The following is a 17,929-nucleotide window of genomic DNA, read 5'->3' on the forward strand; positions in this document are numbered from 1 at the left end:
ATATACAGTGGTACCTCGGATTAAGAACTTAATCCGTTCTGGAGGTCCGTTCTTAACCTGAAACTGTACTTAACCTGAGGTACCACTTTAGCTAATGGGGCCTCCAGCCGCCACCGGGCCGCCACCGTGCAATTTCTGTTCTCATCCTGAAGCAAAGTTCTTAACCCGAGGTACTATTTCTGGGTTAGAGGAGTCTGTAACCTGAAGCACCTGTAACCCAAGATACCAATGAATAGCCTGCATAAAGGCCATTTTTGCGAAGGATATGCTTAATATACTGTAATTTAAGAGATGTTATGAATAATATTTTGATGAAAGGAAAGATTCTGTTGACATGGAAGGAGGCATATATTACTTTAATTCCAAAACAAGATACAGATCTATTACAAGTTAAAAATTATAGACCAATATCATTGTTAAATTACAAACTATTTGCCAGTATTCTAGCGAACAGGTTGAAGGAAATTTTAATGGAGGTGATACACAAAGATCAAGTGGGCTTCCTCCTGGTCAACAGATGAAAGATAATGTGAGAAATATACTTGATATAATAGAATATATTGAGACCAGGAATGATAAGAAAGCTGCATTAATGTTTATTGATGCGGAAAAAGCATTTGATAACATCTCTTGGCATTTTATGAAGAAAAATTTGGAGATGATGGATATAGGACAACCTTTACTTAAAGGGATAGAAGCTATATATTCTGAACAAAGAGCAAGATTAATACTTTTAGCACTAGATTACTACAGACTAGTTCAGTGTACTACAGACTACACCTCAGAAGTGGGGAAAACGTACCCTTACCATTGTCAATGTGAACTACATAATAGATAGATCAAATTAACTATCCAGAAGAACCATAGGGCTTGTTTGTTTGTTTGTTTGTTTAAAGGCAGAATGTCATATTTGCTGGCATTTCTAGCCACCTGGGGTGACTATTCCTATTCAGTGAAATATAAAAAATGCCAAAGTTCCATGAATCAGAATTCTGAATACATGTGAAAGTGACATGAACCAGAATTAAGAGTAACCCACCCCCAATTCCAGCTAAGGAAATTCACTCTGGGGCCATCATTCCTCTGCAGAAGTATTAGTTCCCTGAAAACAAAAATACCTACAAGGGCCCTCAAGAAAAAAAGAAAAGGCTAAAGGAGTGAGCTTAGGTTGAGTCAGTCTGCTTAACTCTAGAAACATGTTTTATGTTACACTTCCTGCTCAGCATTATTGCCCATTAGCCAGTAAATATAAAGCCCTGGTGCTTAGGATTTGCTGCAACTGAGAGGCTAGGGAAAGCGTTATTTTAATCAAGGAAGCAGGCAAAAAGCTTTAAATAGCATGGCGTAGCTCTTACTTGGATGTAGATTGCAGGATACTGGAAAAGAAAGAAAGAAAGAAAAAGGTCAACATTGCATTTGAAGGGCAACAGAACGATTTCTTATCTTTAAAACATCAGAGTTCCTTGAAAACCTTTTGAGTTCCAGTTACACTCACCATTTTGTTCACTGGCTTGAAATCGTTATCCATAGAAACAACTCTAAACATCACTAAAAAGAGGGGAGAGGAAATAAACCCATTTACTCTTTTTAAAAATACGGTTGGTTCAAAATCACATTTCTACAGACTTTTCGCTCACGTTTACATCCATGAGCGATGTAACATTCTAGCGATTGGTGGAACTTTATTTGGTAAATAACTAAGTTGAAAGTATCCAGGATTTGCCAGTCTCAAAAGTAAATATTGAATTGTCTTTTTTTTTTTTAGAGTGAGTTGTTTCTTTCACACTGTGATAAGAGCAAGACCTTGGATGTCAGCCAACACCATTTTTAAAGCAATGCCAGATACATCTCACACCAATAAGGCCTGAATTTACTTAATCATCATCAGTAAGCTTCTTGAGCTTGTACTTATGACGTTCAATTTCCTTTGGCAGGCGCTCTGTTTCTTTCTTCTGGTGTTGTATTTCATCTTCATGATGTTTTTTAATTCTGCCAACTCTTTCTCCCTGAAGTAGCGCTCCTCCATGGCGGCTTCCTGCTTCCCAAAGGCCCCGCCAGCCTCACGGACGGTCCCGCCTCCGCCACCGCCCTTCCCAGCACCTTTGCCCAGCTGGTCGGCACCAGAGCTCCAGGCCCGCTGTTGCTGGGGCAACGCCAGGGCTCCTCGAAAACCGCACCTCAGGACGGAACCCACCGCAGCCATCTCACGTCTGCCCTTGTCGAGGGCATATGGAATTGTCAATTGAGCTCATAAAGCCATCATGTTTCATATTATGGGTATGCTATCATGTACCGCATTAGCAGCTCATAGTACCATGCCTAAGGCGGGATGGGGGGATGGGACAACAAATGCAGACCCTTTAGAAATTGTGATCGTGCATTTTGCAGACATGTGCACCTGCTCTGTACAAACCCCAAATCCCTATCAGAAGGGTGACCTGTGCCTTTTTGCAACTTCACGGACTGTAGGACTGACACCTTTGGTCAGGCAAAATAAAGGACAGGTCGGGATGGAGTTTGGGGGTCACACACACACTCACATGACACCAAACCCTCCCCCCTTTTGTGAAGGGGGTTCCCCGCATTCAGCCTCCCGCACCTCCCTGGCCCCACTGTTCCCCTCAATTCACCTAAGATGGGCAGGGACCAGGGGTAGACATCCCATGGGTGACTTGAGCTGTGGCTCCAGCCTCTTGCCTATGGTGGCATCAAAAGAGACTTGAGTGTGGAGGAGGAGGAAGAGGAGGAGGGAAGAGGAGAGGTCAGGTCGGTGTGGTAGAGATGGCCAAGCAGCAGCGGACCCACACCATGCTAGACCGGTGGGTGGCGACTGAGGGGGAGCCCCAGTGAGAGGGAAGGAAGGAGGGGGTGACACTACCGCCATTTGGGGCCAGCGAAAAGTGTCCGGTTGAAAATCCAAATGGGACAAGGGACACTTTTGTCCAAAAACGGGGTGTTCCCATTTTTCTAGGGACAGGTGGCAACCCTACTTGTTGGCTCAGTGAAGGAAATTCTTCAGTTCTCTGAGAGGTATTTGCAGGGGTTTTACAATGCATGCTGAACTCACCTTTCTGGTCAGGTTTGTAGACAGGTTTATCCGTCTGGACAAAGACAAGTGTGCCTATGCTACGAACAGCAACAGACCTCCTTTCATGGAAGCTGATAGACGACCCATTAGCTGAAAAAACTATGTAAGCTAGTGGTTCAGGATCAGCAGGAGGAACCTGTGTATGAGAAAAATAGTCAAGAGGGGAAGAATTTATAAGAGCTGATCCGTTTATCTTTTCACTCTAGAAATTGACAAGAAGTGATTCTGCGTCAGGTTAATAGGCCTGTTTGTATTAGGGTTTCCGAAAGCTACTAACAATCCTATTCTGTCAGTGGCCAAATAAATGCTTGTGGGAACTCTGCAAACATGACACAAACATAAAAGCACTCTATGCTCCTGTGGTTTCCAGCAACTGGGCTGTGGATGCAGAACATAGCGAACACAGCTAGTAGTTACTGGTAGCATTATTCTCCGTGAATTTTTTGAATTGCATTTTAAAGCCATCTATGTTGGTGGCCATAACTGCCTCCTGTGACAGTCTGCATGAATAAATACTTTCTTTTGTCTGTATGGAATCTTCCAACATTGAGATTCCTTGGAAACCCACAAGTTCCAGTGTTATGAAAGAGGGAGAAAAACTGCCCACTCTTCCCATGCCACACAAATTTTTACGCACTTCTATCATGGCACGCTTTCCTTGCCTGTTCTCCAAACTAAAAAGTCCCATATGCTGCAACATTTCCTCGAAGATGAGCTGTTCCATCCCTTCATACTGGACCTTTTCCAACACTGTAATATCCTCTTTGAGGTGAGGCAACCAGAACTGTACACACTATTTGAAATACTTTAGTAGCGCGGTCATACCCCATTTATGTATCCCTCTGATGCCTTCAGTTTTATATTTTTATATTTTTATGTATCCCTCTGATGCCTTCAGTTTTATATTTTTATGTATCCCTCTGATGCGTTCAGTTTTATATGTTTATCTTTGTATTGAGAAATGTTGTTGTTGTTGTTGTTGTTTCTGACTATCGGTCGAATAAAGTATATTGATTGATTGACTATTTGAAATACAGTTGCACCATAGTATTGTATAATGCATCATTTGGGAGGTTTAGCATGCAATTTGCCTTCTTCACAGCTGCTACACACTGGGTCAACATCTTCAATGAGCTATCTTTTATTACCTCCAAAGGTCTCATTCCTGATCAATCACTGCTAGTTCAGACCTCATGAGCATAGATGTAAAATTAAGGGTGTTTTTTTTTTTTGGCTCTGAAATATATCCCTTTACACTGGTTTACATTGAACTGTATTTCCCATTCTACTACACATTCTCTCAGTTTGGAGAGGTCCTTTTGGATCTCTTCACAATCTGTTTTTGTTTTAACAACCCTGAACAATTTAGTATCATCACCAAACATGGCCAGTATTATCAGCAAACTTGAGTATCATCAGCAAACTTCACCACGATCTCCTAACCCTAGATCGTTTATGAACAAGTTAAAAAGCAAAGGTCCGAATACTGATTCTTGAAGAACTAAACTTTCTACAGCTCTCTATTTAGAGAACTGTCCATTTATTACTACTCTCTGCTTCCTGCTACTTAACCAGTTTCTGATCCACAAGAAGCCCTTTCGTCTTATTCTGTGACTTACTCCATGAGTGTTTGATGAGAAACCTCTCTGAAAGTTTTCTGAAAGCCCACTATGTCAACCAGCTCATCTCTGTCTATATTGCTTGTTGACTCTCACAAAGAACTAACTCCGGTCTCCTTAATTCCTGTTAGGGAGACAGGACTTATCCTTGCAGAAGCCATGCTGGATCTGCTTTAGCGAGGCTTGTTCTATATGTTTGATTATGTTAGCTTTAACAATATTTCCCACCAGTTTTCCCAGGGCAGACGTTAGTCTAACCAGCCTGTAATCTCCAGTTTCACCCCTGGAACCCTTAAAAAATAAAAGGCGTTGTTGTTGTTGTTTAGTCGTTTAGTCGTGTCCGACTCTTCGTGACCCCATGGACCATAGCACGCCAGGCACTCCTGTCTTGCACTGCCTCCCGCAGTTTGGTCAAACTCATGTTCGTAGCTTCGAGAACACTGTCCAACCATCTCGTCCTCTGTCGTCCCCTTCTCCTAGTGCCCTCCATCTTTCCCAACATCAGGGTCTTTTCCAAGGATTCTTCTCTTCTCATGAGGTGGCCAAAGTATTGGAGCCTCAGCTTCACGATCTGTCCTTCCAGGGAGCACTCAGGGCTGATTTCCTTCAGAATGGATAGGTTTGATCTTCTTGCAGTCCATGGGACTCTCAAGAGTCTCCTCCAGCACCATAATTCAAAAGCATCAATTCTTCGACGATCAGCCTTCTTTATGGTCCAGCTCTCACTTCCATACATCACTACTGGGAAAACCATAGCTTTAACTATACGGACCTTTGTCGGCAAAGTGATGTCTCTGCTTTTTAAGATGCTGTCTAGGTTTGTCATTGCTTTTCTCCCAAGAAGCAGGCGTCTTTTAATTTCGTGACTGCTGTCACCATCTGCAGTGATCAAGGAGCCCAAGAAAGTAAAATCTCTCACTGCCTCCATTTCTTCCCCTTCTATTTGCCAGGAGGTGATGGGACCAGTGGCCATGATCTTGGTTTTTTTGATGTTGAGCTTCAGACCATATTTTGCGCTCTCCTCTTTCACCCTCATTAAAAGGTTCTTTAATTCCTCCTCGCTTTCTGCCATCAAGGTTGTGTCATCTGCATATCTGAGGTTGTTGATATTTCTTCCGGCAATCTTAATTCCGGCTTGGGATTCATCTAGTCCAGCCTTTCGCATGATGAATTCTGCATATAAGTTAAATAAGCAGGGAGACAATATACAACCTTGTCGTACTCCTTTCCCAATTTTGAACCAATCAGTTGTTCCATATCCAGTTCTAACTGTAGCTTCTTGTCCCACATAGAGATTTCTCAGGAGACAGATGAGGTGATCAGGCACTCCCATTTCTTTAAGAACTTGCCATAGTTTGCTGTGGTCGACACAGTCGAAGGCTTTTGCATAGTCAATGAAGCAGAAGTAGACGTTTTTCTGGAACTCTCTAGCTTTCTCCATAATCCAGCGCATATTTGCTATTTGGTCTCTGGTTCCTCTGCCCTTTCGAAATCCAGCTTGCACTTCTGGGAGTTCTCGGTCCACATACTGCCTAAGCCTGCCTTGTAGAATTTTAAGCATAAAAGGCGTTACATTGCCGATTTTCCAGTCCTCGGATATGGAGGCTGATCTCAGGGCCAAGGTACATATTTTTGTTAGAAGACCAGCATTTTCACATTTGAGTTCTTTGGGAACTCTCCAGTGAATGCCATCCAGAAGCAGTGATTTGTCAGTTTTAATTTCTTCTATTAGACCTAGAACCGGGGCCGGATTTAGGTTTGATGAGGCCCTCAGCTACTGAAGGTAATGGGGCCCTTTATATGTCCAGCTGTCCTTTGTCAACAACAAATTGTCACCCGGTTTTTTTGTGTTGGGTATATGCTATATGGTAATTTATGGACCTAAAGGTAAAGGGACCCCTGACCATTAGGTCCAGTCGTGACCGACTCTGGGGTTGCGCGCTCATCTCGCATTATTGGCCGAGGGAGCCGGCGTATAGCTTCCAGGTCATGTGGCCAGCATGACAAAGCCGCTTCTGGCAAACCAGAGCAGCACATGGAAACGCCGTTTACCTTCCCGCTGTAGCGGTTCCTATTTATCTACTTGCATTTTGACGTGCTTTTGAACTGCTAGGTTGGCAGGAGCTGGGACCAAGCAACGGGAGCTCACCCCGTCACAGGGATTCGAACCGCCGACCTTCTGATCAGCAAGCCCTAGGCTCAGTGGTTTAACCACAGCGCCACCTGGGTCCCTATAATTTATGGACCTAATAGGTATCTAAAGCCATTTGCACATAACAAAATATGTATTTTATCAAAGTGCATTCAGTCCCCCCCCCCAAAAAGCTATAGCTTGTTTAGTTTATACGTAAATCCGGCACTGCCCTAGAACATCATCTCTCATTCTTCTTCCTGCCTCAGTTACTCATCCTCACTTCCTGCAAAACTTCCTGCCCTACCCATGGGCGTAGCCAAGGATTTTTGTTAAGGGGGCCAGGCTTTTGTTAGGCAGGGCAGAACCTCAGATTTGTTTTGCTTTTTATTGATTGGGGGGCAGCTGCCCCCTGCCCCCCCCGGCTATGCCTGTGCCCGTGCCTTAGTCTCTGCCACTAGGACAAATGTACATATGGGGGCACTAAGCAGCAGAAGAGATAGCAACACCCACCCTTAACAATGACCTTCATATGCAGCAACTTTCATCCCAAATGGGGTGAAAAACAGTTACAAGATATGATTATTATTTCATTTTTACATGCTACTCCCCCCCCTGCCTTTCTCTTCGTGTCTGGCAATGCAGGATGATGCAAGAAAGAACGAAGATTTCTTTACCGTAAAATTGATGCATTCGGAAAAGTGTTTTTTGTCCACAGTCCCTTCCCAAAGGGGAAGGCGCTTCACATTGTACTCCAGCACCACGTCCACAGAGACCGTCTCATTGAGGTTGAGGAGTTGGACGCAAGCCTCATTGGTAGTGTTGCTCTGAACTACTGCAGGCACGATCAGGATGTACTGCCTGCAATAAAGGGAAGGGTACAGCTTGTCAGCAACAAGCCACTATCAAGGGACATAGTTTGAAAGCAACCAGCAATGCAGAGAATTGGGACTAAATTCTAAGCACAAAAAAGAACTCTTTAAGGAGAGCCGAATCTGTCAAATTGGCTCAAGGGAAACAGAAATAGCTCATTGTTTTACATCACGATATAGCTTGCAATGGAATATTTCAGAATTACATCTTTTTAGGGCAGTGTACAGTGGTGCCTCGCAAGACGAAAATCATTCGTTCTGCGAGTCGCTTCGTCTTGCGATGATTTCGTCTTGCGAAGCGCGGTTTGCCGCGGCAAAAAAACAAAACAAAATAAAAACTCGCAAAAAAATTCGTCTTGCGAAGTACGGCCATAGAAAACTTCGTCTTGCGAGTCACCAGAAACATTGCAAAACGCTTTCGTCTTGCGAGTTTTTCATTGTGCGAGGCATTTGTCTTGCGAGGTACCACTATATTCTGTTTTTCCTTATTGTGTATTATCTCGTTGTTGTTTTATTGTGTGTGTATGCATATGACCTGACTGGGAAATTTGAAATGTAAAAATTTATATCCATGCCATTTATCCACATAGTTCACCCCCCCCAAGCTTTTATGGAGTCAAATGGAAAGGCAGAGTATTTACTTGGCATCTGCTCCCATCACTCTCACTGGGGAGAAATCGGGTTCTCTATTAATTGAGCGCACATGTTGCGGAAGGGTGAACAGAACATCCCCTGGGGTTTCTGGGCAGTTTAGTCTAAATGGCCACAGGGTGATTGGACAGTTTTGTTGCAGGGGGTAAAGTCATGTTGCAAGTTAATGATGGATAGCGATAGCGGGTATAAATTCCTGTGGGCAGCTTTTGGTTTCACTTTTGCCAGTGCAATGGATCTCCCGCCTGCCCTCCCTCCCTCTTTAAGGGCCTTTTGCTTTGACATTGCTATGCCTGTCATGGGGTCGCCTGCTTTGGGGCAGGGGCCTGGTAGGAATTTTGTCCATTTGGCTGATTGGCTGTTGCCATTTGGTTTTTGCCTACTGTGTAGGAAATTGTCACAACTTGTAAGGTTGGCGGTTAGGCATTGGTTAAAAAATTGGTTGGTGGAGGGGTATGGAAAAGCTTGGCCTACCCCTCAGCATCTTAAAAAGACAGCATCTAAAAAAGCAGAGACATCACCTTGCTAACAAAGGTCTGTATAGTTACAGCTATGGCAGTGGCGAAGAGCAGGTGTGCTGTCCCCAGGGACATGGCGCACATTCTGGGGGCGGGGCGTGTGTTTTGGGGGCGGGGTGGGCAGCTACGATGGTGCCCCTGGGATCACGCTGCCCGGGGCGGAGCACCCCCACCACCCCTATCTTCCTATGCTACTGAGCTATGATTATCCCAGTAGCATAGCTGCCAAGTTCTCCCTTTTTTAAAGAGAAATTCCCTTATGCTGAATAGGCTTCCTCACGAGAAAAGGGAAAACTTGGCAGCTATGCCCAGTAGTGATGTATGGAAATGAGAGCTGGACCATAAAGAAGGCTGATTGCCGAAGAATTGATGCTTTTGAATTACAGCCATACCTCGGTTTAAGTACACCTCGATTTGAGTACAGTACTTTCAGTTTAAGTACTCTGCGGACCCGTCTGGAACGGAGTAATCCACTTTCCATTACTTTCAATGGGAAAGTTCGCTTCAGGTTAAGTACGCTTCAGTTTAAGTACTCCGCGAACCGTCTGGAACGGATGAATCCACTTACCATTACTTTCAATGGGAAAGTTTGCTTCAGGTTAAGTACGCTTCAGGTTAAGTACAGACTTCCAGAACCAATTGTGTACTTAAACCGAGGTACTACTGTATAGTGCTGGAGGAGACTCTTGAGAGTTCCATGGACTGCAGGAAGATCAAACCTATCCATTCTGAAGGAAATCAGTCCTGAGTGCTCACTGGAAGGACAGATCCTGAAGCTGAGGCTCCAATACTTTGGCCACCTCATGAGAAGAGAAGAATCCTTGGAAAAGACCCTGATGCTGGGAAAGATTGGAGAAGGGGACGATAGAGGACTGCGGGAGGCAGTGCAAGACAGGAGTGCCTGGCGTGCTATGGTCCATGGGGTCACGAAGAGTCAGACACGACTAAACAACAACCCCTCAAAATTGCTGCTGCTTCTAGGGGTATTCTGTTAAAGGAATCCTGGGGCTCGACGGGCTCTCATCCGTACCCCCACAAGGGGCTAGGGCCATGCAAGAGCAAGAGCCTTGGGGAACATTCGGGGAGAGGTGAAGGGCCTGACACAAAGCTCCATCCTCTCTCAGGGGGTGTTTACCTACTGACTTCCCTAGATGGCTAGGGATGTCAGATCTGTTCCAGGGCAGGGAACAGATGGATGAACCAATGCCTAAGCAACCACTCACATTTGGTTGTATTTTAAATAAAGTTGTGGCCAAAATAATGCCAAAAACCTTAAACCTAAATTGCTGTGTGGTGTGTGAATTATTGGGGGGATGTCCTGTGACCTCGACACGGAACGAACATTTATTTGACCTTCTAAACGGAACAGGGGAGGGAGGACATGTGGGGAAGCATTTGTGTGGGGGAGGGGTGCAGCAGCATGGCAGCAAGACACCCATTCCTTACCTCACCCTAGGTAGAACTTGGGAAATAGGACAACAAGTGAACAGTCATTTTCTGTGCAAACTATTAACCAAAGTTACCGTGGAGCATGTGCCAAGTGGAATTTCCCCCTAAACGACTCGCCATAACACTTTGTGGAGTAGGTTTTCGGATAGGAGAACTGTACGCATCAAGCAATTGTTAACCCCACCCCACTTTCCAGTGCATCTTCCTTCCTTGCACAATGCTTGCTTTCTTGAGATTGTTGCACAAGAGTGCCAAACCCAGCTCAGTTGTGTAACTTGAATATACTGGTATTTGACTGAATCCCACGCACAAGACAATGGTGCTCTACAAGCATCATGAGACCCTCATGAGCAAACCTGGTTAAGAGTATTTGCTCACCTGGGGCTCTGGGTGAGTGAAGTTTGCTGCACAGCACAGCTGTGGCTGGTCTGGGGGGGGGGAGAGGCTCCATCTTCTGGCGCATTTGGGGGATGGGATGGTCACCTGATTCCAGCCACCTACAACCACACTGGGCCCTCCATTCTGGGCAGGCCTCACCCTCAAGACCAATTGGGGCAGGGTCCTGGATCCTACCTGCCCCTGTTGTATTTAAAATGGTGCCCAGGTCAGGAGCAGGACAACCTCTTTGCTGATTGCCACAGGACTTTCCACCCACCCAGCCAGCCTATTAGGGCCCTGTCAGTGGGGGAGCAGGTGAGTTGGCATATGGACCTTGCTGTGGTTTACTCGGCCACCATATTCAGGGCCAGGGAGGAATTTTCTCCTGCAAGCAAACTGGCCGGCTTGCAGGTTTTCACCTACCTCATAGCTACTGTCATAACTTGGGCGGATAAGGCATTGGGCTGGATCCTTAGTTGTGGGGGTATCCCATAAAAGGGGTCCAGGAGGGGTGACTCTGTCTGGGACTCCACACGGAGACCAATCGGCCAATGTACCTCATCCAATCAGAGCGTCAACCCCAATGGGTTCCAATTGGGCAGTGTGCAGACTGCCGGGTGCATGCCCAGTGCCTTAGCCAAACCTGCTTTCATGTAACCAATAAAGTCGTGGCATAATTCAACCCAATACTAGTCTCCTGTGTCCATTCTCTTGGCCCTCCCCACACTGGCTGGGAATGTCATGTGTCTGTGGCAGCAATGGACTTTAGTATTAGTATAGCCCCGTTTTGGGTTTGTCTGCTAAAGAAACAGGATCCTTTGCTCTTCTGTGGAGGTTTTCAAGCAGAGGTTGGATGGTCATTTGTCATGTATGGATTTAGTTGAGATTTCTGCATTGCAGGGGGTTGGACTAGATGACCCTCAAGGCCCCTTCCGACTCTACAGTCCTGTGATTCCTCTCTCTATCCTGCTTTAATTGTCTTTTTGTGTGGCTGCTCACCCTCTTCATTCCCTCGAAGTTGGGTTGGGCTACGAACCGGTAACACCAGTGTTTCGTTGCCGTCCTGCTGTCTCTCACTTTTGTGTCTCTTGCTGTCAATCTCGATTAACTAGAGTTAATCAGGGTGGAGACTGAAGTATTCACTTTGCAGCAATGAAAGCAACTCCTTCGAACCAAGCCCTGTAGTTGCCTTTTTTTAATTTTTAAAGGATTACTTTATATTTTGACAACTTACATTCTTTAGGCACTCTAATAATAATAATAAAGCAGAAAGACAGATTCAAGGGTCCTACTCTGAGACACTACAGTATACCAGTTAGTCAGTAGTAGGAGCCAGTGTGGTTCAGGAGCACAACAAAGCCACCATCTCTGTAGCTTACCTGGTTGGTATTGGGCTGGCAAGGTGCTGACACACCATCAGAAGCACTAGATTAACTATGCTTGTCCACCTGTGGAAGCCCAACCCCACCACTGATGCACCCTTCTCAATGCTTTCCCAGGTATTCTGCGGAGATGCTGGTGTCAGGAGGTTGTATCCTCCTGGGCTGCCACATCACATCTGCCACTGCTGCATTCAACATGCATCAACATGCATTCAACTGCTGCATTCAACATGCCCACCAACAAACGGCTGTGCGTAACAGACTGCCACCTGAGTTAGTTTTTTTGCAATTGCCACTTTTGACTCCAACGTTAAGTAAATTGGAGTTCTTGTTATAAATTGCAGCAAGAGAAAGACACCAAGAACTCTGGGCAATGTGAGTTTCAATCGTGGGATTAATCCCTATTCGCGAGTCCGTGATAAATTGTAACAAACAATAATCCATTCAATTGTATGTATTCTAATAGAGATTACAAACTCAAACAAAAATGGCAAACTCAGCTTCGCAAAGATTCATAACAGTATTCAACGTGTGAATAAAACCTAAGATACACATTGATCTACACAAACTGAGTTGCTGTCTCTGAAAAATGTAGGAAACAATTGAATATCTATACGATTTACACGACCCTTTAAAGATTAGCTGATGAAGATTTATACATCAAAACAAGGCTCTCTCCTGGCCTCTCTCATCAAGTACTGACTGCAGACATCAACTTGTTTATGGACTTATGAACTTATATCATCCTCAAGATTATCATTTTCAATACTGTTATGAATCTTTGCAAAGCTGAGTTTGCAATTTTTGTCTGAGTTTGTAATCTCCATTAGAATACATACGACTGAATGGATTATTGTTTGTTATAATTAATCGCTGACTCGCGAGTAGGGATTAATCCCACAATCGAAACTCACATTGACCAAAGTTTTTGGTGTCTATCTCTTGCTGCACTTTTGACTCCAAAGCAGGAAAATGCTATACACAGACGTGATTACTTACGGGTCTGGAGGATCTGCGATACTTAAAGGAGCAAGAAGGGCCACCAGAAAAATCCAGGAGCCCATCTCTGCTCTGGTGTGGGAAGGATGGAAGTGAGGACCGAGTCCTGTGCCTTTTAAACTGCTTTGGTGAACTTGCCCCACCTCTTCCTCTAAAGTTCCGTGGCAAATGTGAAGAGCAAGATTTGCATGCTGCCACACATTTCCTTCCTCTCTCGGTTCTTCGGCTGCTGCCCTTTGCATTGGTTTCAGGAGATTCCCATATTGCTGAAATACTTGACTTCTCTTTCAGGTAGGTCACATCCAGTCTGCACACGTTGCCAAAAGGTTTGTCAACAGCAGCCCAGTACGTCACTCACTTAAACCCAGCGTTTGTTCTACGGCTGTTATTGCAGTAGAGCCAAATTGCTCAAAGCACAGTGTGCCTGTTTGGCTGGAGGGCAATTAAAGCAGTGAATAAGTACGTCCTGGCCAAACTCCACAAAGTAGAACATAATTCCTCTGGGGATCAAAAAGAAAGGAATTCCAAAGGCTCTGTTACATTTTAACCAACTTTCTTCCCCCAGACAGCATTGCCTTTTCCAGTCTGGGCAACCTGTGTGAGGATGACCTGAAAGACAGGTCATCACGAAAGCTCATACCAAAATAAAAACTTAGTTGGTCTTTAAGGTGCTACTGAAGGAATTTTTTTTATTTTATGTCCCAAAGAGTCATTTGAGTCAGACTTTGGTTGAGAGGATAAGCTGTTTGTCCTGGTTAGGTGCACAGTTGTGATGATTTTTTTATTTATGACACACTTAAAATTTCTGGGCCTTGTTAAAAATAACAAAGGCCCCACTTGCAAATGTACAATACAGTCATACCTCGGTTTAAGTACTCCGCGGACCTGTCTGGAACGGATTAATCCACTTTCCATTACTTTCAATGGGAAAGTTCGCTTCAGGTTAAGTACGCTTCAGGTTAAGTACGGACTTCCGGAACCAATTACACTCATACCTCAGGTTAAGTACGCTTCAGGTTGAGTACTCCGTGGACCCGTCTGGAATAGATTAATCCACTTTCCCTTACTTTCAATGGGCAAGTTCGCTTTAGGTTAAGTATGCTTCAGGTTAAGTACAGACTTCTGGAACCAATTGTGTTTGTAAACTGAGGTAAAAGGTAAAGGTAAAGGGACCCCTGACCATTAGGTCCAGTCGTGACTGACTCTGGGGTTGCGCGCTCATCTCGCATTATTGGCCGAGGGAGCCGGCATATAGCTTCCAGGTCATGTGGCCAGCATGACAAAGACACTGCTGGCAAACCAGAGCAGCACATGGAAATGCCGTTTACCTTCCCGCTGTAGCGGTTCCTATTTATCTACTTGCATTTTGACGTGCTTTCGAACTGCTAGGTTGGCAGGTAAACCGAGGTACCACAGTATAAAAACAAAGACACGCACATCCAGAAGGTGATATCTTTTTAAAGGAGTTTTTGTATACAGTGGTACCACGGTTTAAGTACACAATTGGTTCCGGAAATCTGTACTTAACCTGAAGCGTACTTAACCTGAAGCGAACTTTCCCATTGAAAGTAATGGAAAGTGGATTAATCCGTTCCAGACGGTCCGCGGAGTACTTAAACTGAAAGTACTTAAACCAAGGTATGACTGTAATTCTTCTGTCTTTATTCTGAGTTACCAAAAAAATATGGGGTTGAAATGTTCACCTCACACCTGAAATGAGCAGCATGTGCCCGTCAGGTTCATATTTCCATGGCAGGAAACAACTGATTTTAATTGATGCCCAAAATGTCATCAGAGTTTCAAGCCTCAGGCCAGGATCCCGGTTCCCAGGATTCCACTGCAGGGCTGAGAGTCATGAGGTTTTGTTTTCCATTTTTATTTTTTATTGAAAGTTGTTTCCATGATAGGAAACAACTGATTTTAATTGATGCCCAAAATGTCATCAGAGTTTCAAGCCTCAGGCCAGGATCCCGTTTCCCAGGATTCCACTGCAGGGCTGAGAGTCATGAGGTTTTGTTTTCCATTTTTATTTTTTATTGAAAGTATTTCAATTGAACAAAAGAAAAAGAATAAAAAGAAAAGAATAAAAGATATATTATATCACTATATATGCAAACAACTACAATTTCCTATATGCTTGTCTAGTATATAGGTATATAAATGTTATTATTATCCAAATACATATATGGTTATTTATAACCGACTATATTTTTTATAAACGTGTTCCGAATATCATTATGCTTATCCATACAAAGTCTACAGCTGCTCTACCTTACCAAGCTGGGGACACTGTAAATCAGGCATCCCCAAACTGCGGCCCTCCAGATGTTTTGGCCTACAACTCCCATGATCCCTAGCTAACCGGACCAGTGGTCAGGGAACATGGGAATTGTAGTCCAAAACATCTGGAGGGCCGAAGTTTGGGGATGCCTGCAGTAAATGACTGAACTGAAAACTGCTCCAAATGTCAGAACCCAAAGAATTTGGTATCTAAGGTGCTGCCATAGGAATAATTGGTTGCTGCTCAGCATTTTTATATCGCCGGAAAAACTGCTACTAAAATATCTTATCACACTGAAAGCTCTGACTTTCTTTTTCGATAGCATCCTTGGCAAATGTACCACAAACTGCTCCAAATGTCATACGTGAAGTACATTCTGACCACAGTGTCTTAATCCTTGGGTGCTGTAAAGAGAAGCCATGTTAAACTTCATTGTGTGTGTGTTGTGTACATTAAGGTTACCAGATGTCCCTGTTTCCCTGGATTTACAAATCAGTCCCCTGACAAAATCCATCTACAGTGGTACCTAGACTTACGAACGACTCAACAACCAAATTTTTCGACTTATGAATGGGGGTAATGGCCACGCGCTTACGAATGTCTCGACATTCGGGAAAAAACCACGGCGGTTTTAGATATGGATTTTTCGACTTAACGAATTTTTCCGTTTTCAATGCATTCCTATGGGAAATCGCATTTCCAATGGCGTTTTTCGACTTACGAAGGCGCCTTCGGAACGGATTAAATTCGTAAATCGAGGCACCACAGTATTTAGTAGGAAGTTGAAAAGTGTCCCCGGATTCAATGAAAAAAATCTGGTAACCTTAGTGTACATACAAGTCCTTTCTGCGTTGTGTCCAGTGGTACCTCTACTTATGAATTTAATGCATTCCGACCACACATTTGTAAGTGGAAAAAAAATGTAAGTCGAATCCCATAGGAATGCATTGGGAGAAAAAATTCATAAGTCGAAGCAACCCTATCTAAAAATTCGTAAGTAGAAAAAAACCTATCTAAACCACATCCAAGATGGCGGACGGAGCTCCATTCGTAAGTAGAAACATTCGTAAGTAGAGTTATTCGTAAGTAGAGGTACCACTGTATTCTAGTGTGACTCTGTTTTAACTTTTATCCTCTCTCCACTGAATTATTCTATGTGTCAGACAACCATAGCCTCTCTCACTATGATTATTTCTCTCTCTCTCTTTCCGTGTGTGTGTGTGTGTGTGTGTGTGTGTGTGTGTGTGTGTGCGTGTAGTGACATGTTCTTGTTGGACTGTGTTCATAACTGCTCCAAGTTTTTGAGTACAACTCCTGCTCTGCCCTGGAACCCAAAGACTGGTAGTACAGTATCCAGGGAGCTGTCTTGTTCTACATTGTTTATATTCAGATGAACTATGGCGATCATTGTCTTAAAATGACTTCCATAGGCACTATTGAGAAATGTAGGTACTTGACACTGTTTCCAAATGCCAAAAATGAAACGTGTTACTGTATATTGGGGTGACAGTGACAGTGAACATAAACCAGCTTTTCTAGATATTCTGGACTACAACGGAATATCATGGGAGTTGTAAAAAGGCCAATAAACTCTCTTTGCCCCTGGGCCAGACCTACTCCATTAAGTACAATGAGGCTTCTCCCTCGGGCAGATGATTTTGGTTCTCTGAATTGTTGCCCACGTTAAGTTGTGAATGTTATTTGGATTTTTCTGCCTCTGGCATTAAAATATATGTGACTTACCCCTGGATGTAGGAGAAAACACAAGTTCCTTGGTAAAAAATACACACACACCCCCTTTTTTTAACTCATTTGGGTTTAAAGCAATAAAGTGCATCTTTAGAAATGTTAACTGTGGCCGGTTTACATTTAGGAATGCTTACAGATGGCGCCTTGAGCCATAACCAAAGAAAGTTTAGGAAATCCTGAAATAGAAAAGTGTGTGGATTTCAAATTGCTAGAAATGAAATGGATAGGGGTTTAAATTATTTAATTTCCATATGTTTGGGAGGTGCATTTTGCAAAGGGTAATTATGGTGCCTCAAATATACAGTCAAATCCCGGTTGTCGAACGTTATCCATTTTGGAAGCCCATCTGGCTTCCGAAATGTTTGACAACCGAGGTGTGGCTTCCGATTCATTGCAGGAGCTTCTTGCACTCAAGCGGAAGCTACGTCAGATGTTTGGCTTCCGGAAAACGTTCAAAAACCAGAGTATTTACTTCCGGGTTTTTGGAGTTCGGTAGCCGAAACATTCCAAAATGGAGGCGTTGGGGAGCCGAGGTTTGACTGTAGTAAATGCATCTCTGTTCCTACAATTCAACTTGGAAGAGATTAAGAAGGCTAAAACTTCAAAGCAAATTATTTTCTGCACTGGAGGATGGCTCCTCTGAGCCTGCATCCATGGTGTTTCCTTCCCACCGCTGTAGAGTTTATGAATCACCTGAGTAATTAGAAGCAAAAAAACCCCCTTGTTTTGATGAATTGGAAGAGCCACAAAAAGATTCCATTGAGCACATGGATTGATAATATGGACAGATTAGCTACATACGAACGAATTGC

The 17,929-nt window shown here is 43.9% G+C and overlaps 1 protein-coding gene and 1 pseudogene across 1 annotated transcript in view; both read right to left on the reverse strand.

The window, feature by feature from the left end:
* Positions 1-13,160, reverse strand: part of LOC118097690 (ovostatin) — a 53,589-nt gene extending 40,429 nt beyond the window's left edge. Inside the window, exons 1-5 of the mRNA XM_035140827.3 lie at positions 13,088-13,160; positions 7,516-7,699; positions 3,068-3,224; positions 1,496-1,548; positions 1,356-1,376 (exon numbers count right to left, since the gene is read on the reverse strand). Coding sequence (XP_034996718.3) covers positions 1,356-1,376; positions 1,496-1,548; positions 3,068-3,224; positions 7,516-7,699; positions 13,088-13,152 — 480 coding nt within the window. The 5' untranslated portion in view covers positions 13,153-13,160. The remainder of the gene's footprint in view (positions 1-1,355; positions 1,377-1,495; positions 1,549-3,067; positions 3,225-7,515; positions 7,700-13,087) is intronic.
* LOC118097691 (ATPase inhibitor, mitochondrial-like) lies at positions 1,729-2,344 on the reverse strand (annotated as a pseudogene).
* Positions 13,161-17,929: the final 4,769 nt, after the last annotated feature.

Source organism: Zootoca vivipara, chromosome 15, assembly GCF_965207765.1.
Source record: "Zootoca vivipara chromosome 15, rZooViv2.hap1.1, whole genome shotgun sequence".
Taxonomy (NCBI): domain Eukaryota; kingdom Metazoa; phylum Chordata; class Lepidosauria; order Squamata; family Lacertidae; genus Zootoca; species Zootoca vivipara.